An 11,299-nucleotide genomic window follows, 5' to 3' on the forward strand; every position below is an offset into this window, starting at 1 on the left:
ATCTTAGTCAAAATTAGGTAAGTATCTCGGTATTTGAGATACCCAGCTATAGACTCGTATAAACTTGTATTTTGACATCCTAAAAGTTGTCTCAAAACCTACATATGGTAGGGTGAACGCGACTATTAAAATCTGAGGTCAAAGGTCACAAAAATAGATTTTTTGCACATTTTTTTTGCAAATATCTCGTTTCCTATGGGTTGTTCGCTTTTTCTATTTATTATCAATATTGTAGAGGATTAAATTCCCTACAACTTTTCTTTCGAAAATGTTTTTATTCGTTGAATCGTTTTCGAGATAGAGGGCGGAGAGCGCGCGGTTAGAGCATCATTTAAGGTCAACCGGTAGTCCCAGTCAAAAACACGCCATACAAAGTTAATTAATTATTGATAAATACATAATTATTAATAATTTTCCTTTCTTATTAACTATTACATTATATTTAATAATTATTTTCATTAAATAAATATCCATCTATTCAATAATAATAGTTTTGATAAGTATCCTCGTTCAAAAAACACATTTTGTTTCTGCACGAATAAAGTGGCTGTGATACGACATCTGCGCTTTTTAAAAAAGGAAAGAAAAAAAAACGTTTGTAAAAGCATTTGAGAAACTGCCGAATTTGGATCAACTTGCAGCAGCATTTGAAGAAGAAAACTTGTCCGGTTCAAAGATTATTTGAGAATGGAATTCAAATCTTGTTGGCAGTCTATAATGCTTTAAAATCTGTGGACAGTATCGATCATCTTCGTTATGCACAATACGTCAAGTCTACAAAACTGCATAAACCTGTGCAGTTATCAAATATTCCACCAAGTGCAGCAGCTCACCAACATTTCAATCATGTTTATTATCAAGTTCAAACTTGGTTAGGGCATGATTTGGAACCCCAGGAATGGGGTTGGACAATGCGTAACGAATTCCTGGAACCTATCACGATAATTTTAGCACCTGCTCCAGAGGAATTGCTCAACGCAAGAGTGGTTGTGGTTCGCGATGTGGATGCAGGAAATCGGGCTTGCAATGCTCTTTAGCTTGTGGCCATTGTAATGGGCAAGCTTGTCTCAATGCTTTACCATATCACAGCGATGTCAATGAAGGCAGAACCTTTGACCCCTAAATTATGGAAGACCTGGAGACAAATGTCGTTGAAGATGATAAATAAGATGACTTTGAAATACTACAGCGGTTGGAAGACAACGATGAAGAACAAGAAGAAAATTAAAATTATAAGTTGTTGTTCTTGTAATTTTTATTCAATTTTTTTAATTTCCAAATCATAAATGTATGGAATGATATTTTTTAATAAAAACATTAATTAAGAATTTCTTTCTTTCTTTTATTTAATTTATTTAAGAAGTTATAAATATAAGCTACATTAGAATTGAAATATAATATAAGTACTTTCCTTAACAATTCTATAACTACACGGGTAGGTAAGTGTTATTAAATAAATTGATACTTAATTAAAAATAGATACGCAAGTAAAATAATTATTTAATATAATGTAATAGTTAATAAGAAAGGAAAATTATTAATAATTATGTATTTATCAATAATTAATTAACTTTGTATGGAGTGTTTTTGACCGGGACTACCGGTTGACCTTAAATGATGCTGTAACCGCGCGCTCTCCGCCCTCTATCACGAAAACGATTCAACGTATAAAACATTTTAGAAAGAAAAGTTGTAGGGAATTTAATCCTCTACAATATTGATAATAAATAGAAAAAGCAAAAACCCCATAGGAAACGAGATATTTGCAAAAAAACAAATGTGCGAAAAATCAATTTTTGTGACCTTTGACCTTAGATTTTAATAGTCGCGTACACCCTACCATATGTAGGTTTTGAGACAACTTTTAGGATGTCAAAATACAAGTTTATACGAGTTTATAGCTGGGTATCTCAAATTCCGAGGTGAACTTACTAAGAGGACTGGACTAAGTTTGCAGCAAGTGACAACATATGTTTCAAAAATCTGAAACGTCAAAGGTCAAGGGTAAAAGTAGGTCGTGTTACACATGAGATTCATTTTATCGACTCGGTGTCATAAAAAAAATATGCATGACTTCTGGGGCAACTTTGAATGCCGCCCTTATTTTTATTGATTGACACTCTCGAGAAAGGTACAATTATATTAAGAACAATATTCCACCACCTGAGACGCTAGGGAATGTCGAATTATTTAACCTGGTGGAAAAAATAATTTATTTTTCGAGTTTTTACCATGGCCGAATTAATGTATTTTTCATCCCTATTCTTGATTTAGTTTCACTGTACTAAAGCCTTTCTTTTTTTTTGCATTTACTTATAATAATATTTACTTTTGTCTTTTTTAAAGTTAATATAAAATGTTAATATCAACAAATATATATAAATTGTTCTTATTATTTTATCTTTATGGTGGTTTATAAAATACTCGCAATCTTATGTTTTAATCGAGTCTGCACTATGCTTAGGTATATTATTTTCATTTTGATCATGTTGAATTTTATGTATATACTTATGCGCTTGAATAAAAATATTAAAAGATGGATTTAAGTGTTTGATTATTTTATTTGTTTGGCCGTTTACTTCAGTGGCAATAGTAGTATACAAATGAACATACTGGCAAAGGGTTCATGGTAAGGAGCCACAGCCGATGCCCACCATCTTGGAATGTGACGTCACAGAGGCCATCTTGGAGACCAATTTTCTCAAAATTCCTCAAAAATGACTGAAAATTTCGCAAAATTCCTAAAAATTTCCCTATTTCCGAGAAAAATTCCCATTTTTTAGGTAAATTTTCCCAATTTTTCCTTAAAAAATATCTGAGGGGCCAAATTTCCTAGTAGTTTGGCCTTATTCTCAGAAAGAAACAATTTTCCTTAGAAAGGAGCAATTTTCTTCATAGAGAGGCAAATTTCCTTCAAATCCTTATCAGAGTTCATGATGACCTTAACCTTGGCCATGAAACTTTAAATTCTTTAAATTCTGACCAAAAAATTTCTAAAAAAAATAAAAAATAAAAAATTCGAAAAAATGGTTTACTTCAAATGTTCAGTTACTTAATCCATATCGGTACTTGGTTTGATTTCCGATGAGAGTAAATATGTAATCTAAATCCTAAAATGCTGTTCGTTGGTAGGCGCATAACTTGAGAACGGCTAGACCGATTTGTCTGATTTGTTTTAATGATCGTTATAATTCGGATCAGGATTTAATGCAATAAGAAAATTATAAACGTTACCCAGAAAATTGGAAAATTACGTTACGTTATTATTTGTTATTTGTAGTCATAAAAATAAATAAAGAAAACATATAATACATTTAAATGCTGGCTTTACTTTTGGGAGTATCATTAGTTAACGTTGAAATCTAGAGATAGCGCAGCATTCCTTAATCAGTAGAGACAAGAATATGTTAGCCTAAATTTATTCGACGCCATGTTGGAGTTGTCTAGTGGGAAATGTCCATCTTCAGCGTCTACTTCAATTACTTTCCTGTGTGTGTGTTTTTTTTTTTGTGCAATTCACTTTATAAGTAAAATTCACTTTAAAGGTATCATTCTTTTTTTAACCGCAACAGTTGCTATCTCAGTTATAGATAATTATTCATTTCTACATGGCCAAAACCTTATTTCTGTTGTTTTTTATCTGTGATCTCTGTGATCGAGGTTGCACAATAATTTATATTTATCGCGATATTCAGTTGTTTAATTTAAGTTGAAGTGTTATTTTGTTGTTGGTTAATCGGCATGTTTTCTTGAAAAGAATTAATTTTCGTCGTTTTATCTGAAAAAAACAAATTCACAGATTCAAATTACGAAATACGGTGAGTTTTGAGGTGATAAACGTTTATAAAATATCTTTAAATTATCCAAGTGTCAGTATTTAGTGGGATTGTATGTATTCACAAATCCCATTGTTCGCAATTGAAACAGTTGAATTAATGGTCACATTTTAATAGCATTGCAATGCCGCCAAGAAGACGGCACAATTTAAGTCGCAGAAATAGCAATGCTACAAATCAAACTAATTTTTTATTTAATCTTACTGCAGAGCAATGGGAAGAACGAAATGAAATTGAACGTAATCGATTATCAAAAACCCATTCAGCACGTACACATGAAGAAAATGAAAATGCAAACGAAGCTGATATGCATCGATTGAGACATTATCGGTCAATAGAAACCAATTGCGAGACAATGAATTTGAATAACCGTGCAAGAAGACAAATAAGTGTTGCGTTGAACACTCATCGAGCTGCATTCCGTTACAACGTGAAAATTGATTACAGTGCAGTCCAATCCGTTGCTACAGGATTGATGAGCGTTGTATGCCCACATTGCAAGGCATTGAAATACCGAAAATAACCTCCTGGTTTGTGTTGCGCAAGTCGCAATGTCAAATTTGCGCCATTGATCCCGCCACTAGAGCCATTGCGCTCATTGGTTTCTGGAACATGATCAGATTCCACACATTCACTTTCTGACACAAATACAGAAATACAATAGTTGCTTCCAAAAACTTCATTTGGCACAACAAATGTGGTTCGTGACGTTTCCATGCCTACTTTTAAGATAATTGTAAAAATATTATTATTACTGTTATTATTATTCATTGTTCACTCACCTTTACAGATTAATGTCAAACATATAATCTAGCAGGTTCGCTATTGGCATTGCAGGATGCAAACTATAAATTTTTACAGTTTTATTTTATGGGCAATTCACCACAAGAAGTAGTTGAGCATTGTGCACACAACAGTTCAGTGAAAAGACCAATTGTGGAACAGCGACAATTTTTTTCCATCAAAACAATGAATTTATTGCATTGTTCAAAACCACTCTGGACCGTATGCGATCTGATAATCACAAAATTGTAATCATAGCCAATAAGACTCCTGCGGGAGAACACCCAAGACGTTTCAGTGCGCCAACAATTGATGATGTCGCCATTGTCGTCGTTGGTGAAAATATGGAATCCCGTGATATCGTTCTAAATCGGCGGGACGATCAGCTGTACGAAAAGCACCGATCATATGATACATTTCGATATCCCATGATATATTGGCATGGTGAAGACGGTTATCATTTCTCTATCAAGATGATGAATTCACTTACGGGTAAGTAAAAAATCTAGTGGCGCATATAGAAAAGCATGTCAAAGTTTGCGATTGCCAGAGAATGAAAATCATTGAGATTACACTCTCAGAGATGCTATGATTTCGTCAAACGCTCATAAAATACGAACATTGTATTCGATAATTAACTCAACATGCTTCCCATCGAAACCGATTGATTTTTGAATCAAATACAAAGATGATATATCTTATAATATTTTGCATAAGATCTGTCTTATGACATCAAATCAATACTTGCAACTGAGCGAGGAAATACACAACGAGGCATTGCCATTAATTGAGGACACATGCTTGATGATATCGTACCTCAATTAGCCATAACATCGCCCGATCGTCCGATGCACGACACATTTAATCAAGAGTTGAAATACGAAAAACAATATGATTGCGATGCAATGAAAGAATCAGTTCTAACGAACGTTCCGTTGTTGAATCGGCAACCAAAATATGCGCACGACACTCTTATAAAATTTTTAAACGATGGAATTGGAGGTATTTTCTTCTTGGAAGATCCCAGTTGAACTGGAATAACGTTTTTGATCGCATTGATTTTGGCAACGATACGCTCCCAGAATAAAATTCCACTTGCACTTGCTTCATCAGGAATCGAAGCTATAATATTAAAAGGTGGTCGAACATCTTATTCAGCACTCATGTTGCCATTTCTAGCCAAGATTATGCCAACTATCCATCCGAATTTTTAAACTCGCTGGAATTGCCCAGATTGCCGCCTCACAATTTCCAATTGAAAGTCGGATCGGTAATCATAATGTTCAGAAATATCAACCAATCACGTCTTTGTAATGGCACCCTGCTTGCGATGAAGAAACTGATAAGCAACGTCATCGAAGCAACAATTCTTAAAGTAAAGTACAAAGGAGAAGACGTTTTGATACCACGAATTCCAATGATTCCGACTGACATGCCATTCTACTTTAAATGCTTGCAGTTTCCGGTGCAGCTTGCATTCGCAATGACTATTAACAAATCACAAAGGCACTCATTGAATGTTTGCGGTATTAACCTAGAAAATCCATGCTTCTCGCATGGTCAATTGTATGTCGCTTGTTTCCCTGTCGGAAAACATCAGCTTTGTTTTTTTTGCGCGCCTGACAACAAAAGAAAAATATGTCGTGTATCATAAAGCATTGCAGTGAACAAAATGATGGTGTCACAGCAAACCAATAGAATCATAGTATTTCTATTTTTTTATTGTTTACTTGCAATTCTGACTTAATTCATTTGTGACATATATTTTAGAACAAAACGCGTGGTTCCAAGACGATCACGTTCCAGGCACATCACACATTTTCAGCATTTCAACGGTGTACTGTCGATAGAATTCATCTCGCATGTAAATTGTCATACTTCTGAATGCACTCCTTAAATTGAATATACATTACCACAGTCGTTAATAAATACAATGATCACTCAAAATAACTTTTTCCTTCTCTATTTTACTTTATTTACACATTATTAATAGCTTTTCATAAATTCACAAAAATAACACGAAACCTTTTTTAAATTCGGCCAGGGCAACGTCTGGCGGGTCAGCAAGTTCATATATAAAATCAAAAAGGCTTAATTACAATTTTTATAAAAAATAAAAAAAAATAATGTATTTATATCAAAACCGCCATCTTGGATTCTAGAAAATTCCATTTGTTTTTTTTTAAATTTTGATATCTTGTCCATATCTTGAAAATCCAAAATATCAGGAAAATTTTCTAAATTCATCAAATATCATTTAATACAATTTTTATAAAAACACACATCATTGCATCCTCGGTTTGAACCCGACGGGATCATTCGATCAAAAATTGGCGACGGATCCGGCCTCAGTAGTAGCAGCTGGCATAATGACCTCCCATCACCTTCGTAAAGACAGATATTAAATCAACAAGTATGGTGGAACTTCCTCCAGCTTAGCCGCCATCTTGAAAATCTGTAATTATTAAGCTAGAAAAATCGAAAAAAATCGAAAAATTAAAAAAAAAAACTTATTAAAATGTTGACTGATTCAGTCGATTCTCGTCATTATTTCAGTCCTTGACTAATGCAAAATGTTAATATTAGATATAAATAGCTATTTAAATTTAACATTAAACTGACCAGTTTAAGTAATAACATAAAAAATTTAAAAATGAAATTACGAGTTTTTCTCAATTTCTGTTGTTTTCTTAGAAGACTCTTTCCTTACCTTTCCAAGTACTTTCAGGGCAACCCTCATGACAGCCGATTAACCAGGCACGAGCAGCTGGTGGCCAGGCACATCCATTTGTGGCCAGGAATGTCAAAATGTTGGACAGGCATGTCCAGTCGGCGTACAGGCACTTCCAGTCGAATGACCATGCACGTAATCGGTGACCAGGCACATTCAGGTGGTTGTTCAAGCTAACACGACCAATTTGTGGCCAGACACACCCAGTATGTTGTCCAGGAACGTCAGATAGGTTGGCCAGACTCATGTAGAAGGTTGGCCAAACATGTCCAAATGGTGGTCAGGCACATACAGTCAGTAAACAAGCGACCTTATTTTCAAAAATACACGAACATTATAACCATGCCATGCACAATGTTAGGCGTATAGACCAAGTATCTCCAAAACACGAGGCTTTCTTCGGCGATACTACTTATATCTTTAAAAAAAAAGACATATTTCAAGCAGACAATACAAGAATCTCCGAACTCTCAGACATATTGCATGGATAAATAATCTATTGCAAGCCCGTTCATTAAAGGTATACAATCTAATTAAAGGGATACGATCTCATCAGTAAGATACGATTGATCACAGGATGCAGTAGGATACAATGCTTCCAGCTGTCTTTGTCTCCAAGTGTTCCAATCGCTCAAATTGCTCTAAAAGCTCCAACTGCTCCAATTGATCCAAGTGCTCCAATTGCTTAAACTCTTCCAACTGCTCCAAGTGCCCCAAACGCTCCAATAGCATTTTTCAATAACTAATTTAAATTGCATTTTGTTCGAACTTGCCCCAATCTCTGGAATAACTTTATTATTACTCTCCATTTTGTTAATCATTGGTGGTGCTTTTTACAGCTCTAAGTTAGAAGTTGTATTACGAGAACTCATTAATTGTTAGAAACCAGATTTCAAGAAATAAAACAATCAAATTTTTTAATACAAAACATAATTTCTTTTCTTAAATTTTATAACAAGTGAGTAAAACAAGTCATCATTGTATGTAGCCAGCTTCGCTCATTTCTTTGAGTATGAAGGCTACTTCGTTGATGTGCGAATAATTTCCTGCCCCAAGCGAAGCCAGCAGCTGTCTCAGACAGTCGATCAATATTTCCAAGATGGTAGACGTGATGTAAGAATATTTTTTATAAATTTTTTATTAAATTTGTAATAAAGTGTTTTTATTTCTATACATAATTAAGATGTTTACTCTCGCCGGGAATTGAACCGAGAAATGAGATGGATTAAGTAACTAAACACATGAAGTAAAAAATTTTTTATATATTAATTGGAATTTGTTAGGAATTTTTTTGGTCAAAATTTAAAGAATTTCAAATTTATGGCCAAGGACAACTCCATCATGATCTATGACGGGAATTTTGACGAAAATTTCCTCTTTCTGAAGAAAATTGCCCATCTCCAAGGAAATTTGACCCCTCTGAATTTTTTGAGGGAAAAGTTCAGTAATTTTCTTAAAAAATGGGAATTTTTCTCGAAATAAGGGAGATATTTAAGAATTTTGAGAAATTTTTAGTAATTTATGAATAATATTAAGGAATTTGGTCTCCAAAATGGCCGCCGTGGTGTCACAATCTAAGATGGCGGACTTCGGCTCCAGCTCCGCACTCTGAACCCTTTACAGTATGCCCATTTGTATACTACTGTCAATATAAATAGCTACTCACCATTTTTTTTTTGTTTCAAAGAAATCCACTTTGTCGGAGAACTGGCCAAGTTCGTGCAGTCGAGGTTCTACCAACTCGAGTGAATCATCCATGCGTTACGTGGTTTACAAGCAGCCTCTCTCTCTGGACCGCTTCTTCATCCACGACGTGAGCGTGGCTGAGTGCGCCAGTTGTCGCTTAGAGTCAGCGTTCGTGCTGGTCAGTCTGAACCGGTTTCAGCAAGTTATCACCATACACACTTTCCAGACCCCCTCCGAGCAAGTTAAGGTAAGAAAACGTTTGAAATACGTGTATACATGATGTGTCTGATTTAAGTAGTATTATCTAAGAGAGTTTTTTTCCTTGCAAATTTAAAATTATCTAAACACGTATTGTACAAATATCTGATTGTTAATTAAGTTTTTTTTTTTTAATTCTACAGGCAAGATTTGTCTTACAAAACCTTAGGAATATAAGTAGTATAGGAATGGGCATCCGAGCGCAGGCGCTCGCAGGAGGAGCCAGAGGAGCCGACCCCCATATTGGATTGTGTCGTCACGGTGGCCATCTTGGATGGGTGTGACCTTGAACTTTGACCTTGATCTTAAATTAGACCTCCAAAATTTGCCCAAAATTTCTCAAAATTAGCCAAAAATCGTCAAAATTTTCATTTTTTTGGAAAAAAAATTCCGCCAAAAATTCTCAAAAATTTCCATAATTCAAAAATTAGGATTTCGAAAATCCTCAAAAGTCTTTTTGCCTTAGAAACCCCGAAAATTCCTCAAAGAGGCTTAAGCACCCATGTCTACAGCCTCCGATAAGACTCTGACGTCATCATGGAATATGTCATCTTGGATTATGATGTCAACGTTGCAATTTCCGTTATGGCCACCATCTTTAAAATCTTTATTTATTAACCTATTTTAATAAAAAAAAATTTAAAATTTATAAAAAAAAATCAATTAAAAAAATTTCATAAAAAATATTTTAAAAACATACATTTTGGACATGGAGCTAGGTTTCATTGGTTCGAATACGGTAAATGCAAATAAATAAAAATGGCAATCGTACCTTCTTCCAAGGAAGCCACCGGCAGACTGACCTCCCACCACTTTTTTGATAGCATAAATATCATCAGGTATTATGACATGTCCGTCATTTTGAAAATCCGTAATTTCAATGCTAGAGATTCGAGAAAAATTCCAAAATTCATCAAAGAATTTACTAACTATAATACTGATTGATTAGTTCGATTCCTGTCCTTGGTTCGAAACCGCTAAGAACAAAAAAACAACAGATCCTTCCTCCACAGAAGCCACCTACAGACTGATCTACTGCCGCCACCAATACCAAGGTATATATATATCGTCAGCTGGTATGATGTCATGTTCGCCATCTTGTCTTCATCCGCTGGAGACCACCATCTTGTTTTCGTCTGCTGGAGTGTGCTGATACCATTTTAGTATAATTTTCTGTTCACCATACTTTTTTCCTCAACTGTTGGCATTGAACTTTGACCTTGACTGTGAAATTTGACCTTTAACTTTGACATTGACCTTGAAATTTGACATTGACCTTGAAATTTGACCTTGAAATACGACCCTGACTTTGAACTTTGACCTTGACCTTAAAAATTGACTTTTACCTTGACGACCATCATGGATCCGACATTTTGCGTTCAGTAAATGCTACCAGGAGCTACCACCTGCTAGAGGTCATTGCCACAATCTTGTTTTCGTCTGCTGGAGGACACCATCTTGTGTGTGTACTCGTCTTACCATCATGCTAGTTTTATTCTAACCCGCTACAGTGCAGTAATCATTTATTATTACTGAGGTGCCTGCCATCGTGAAATTTGGGCGCCATCTTGAAATCATGTAATTATTTAGCTAGAAATGCAGGAAAAATTCGAAAATTCACCGAAAAAAACAATTATTAATTTACAAATTGATTAGATCAGTTCCTGTCCTTGGTTCGATTCTTGACTAGTGACAGTTGTAACTAAATATTAAATAAAATTTAGATTCTGTTTTCCATTACCTTTCGCGGAGTTTATTAACCATTCACTCTACGAAAAACAACTCAAGTTAATATACCTGTCCTTCGAATTAGCCTAACATGAAAGTCTAATTTTTCAATAATCTGAATAACCTTTAAGCCGTTCATGTACAAAGCCACACATACAGACCAATTGTCTTCAGACCATGAGACCGAGTCATGTCAATATCAGACGTATAGGCTAGTCATTTCAGGACCGCATGACCTTCTTCGTCGTTAGTTAATTATATTCAATTAGTCCATCGT

The 11,299-nt window shown here is 34.8% G+C and overlaps 1 protein-coding gene across 1 annotated transcript in view; it reads left to right on the plus strand.

Annotated features, from left to right (window-relative positions):
* The window catches only part of LOC134528904 (pleckstrin homology domain-containing family G member 7-like), a 72,203-nt gene extending 62,887 nt beyond the window's left edge, over positions 1 to 9,316 (plus strand). Inside the window, exon 8 of the mRNA XM_063362570.1 lies at positions 9,038 to 9,316. Within this exon, the coding sequence (XP_063218640.1) occupies positions 9,038 to 9,316 (279 nt within the window). The remainder of the gene's footprint in view (positions 1 to 9,037) is intronic.
* Positions 9,317 to 11,299: the final 1,983 nt, after the last annotated feature.

Source organism: Bacillus rossius, chromosome 2 (assembly GCF_032445375.1).
Source record: "Bacillus rossius redtenbacheri isolate Brsri chromosome 2, Brsri_v3, whole genome shotgun sequence".
NCBI lineage: Eukaryota > Metazoa > Arthropoda > Insecta > Phasmatodea > Bacillidae > Bacillus > Bacillus rossius.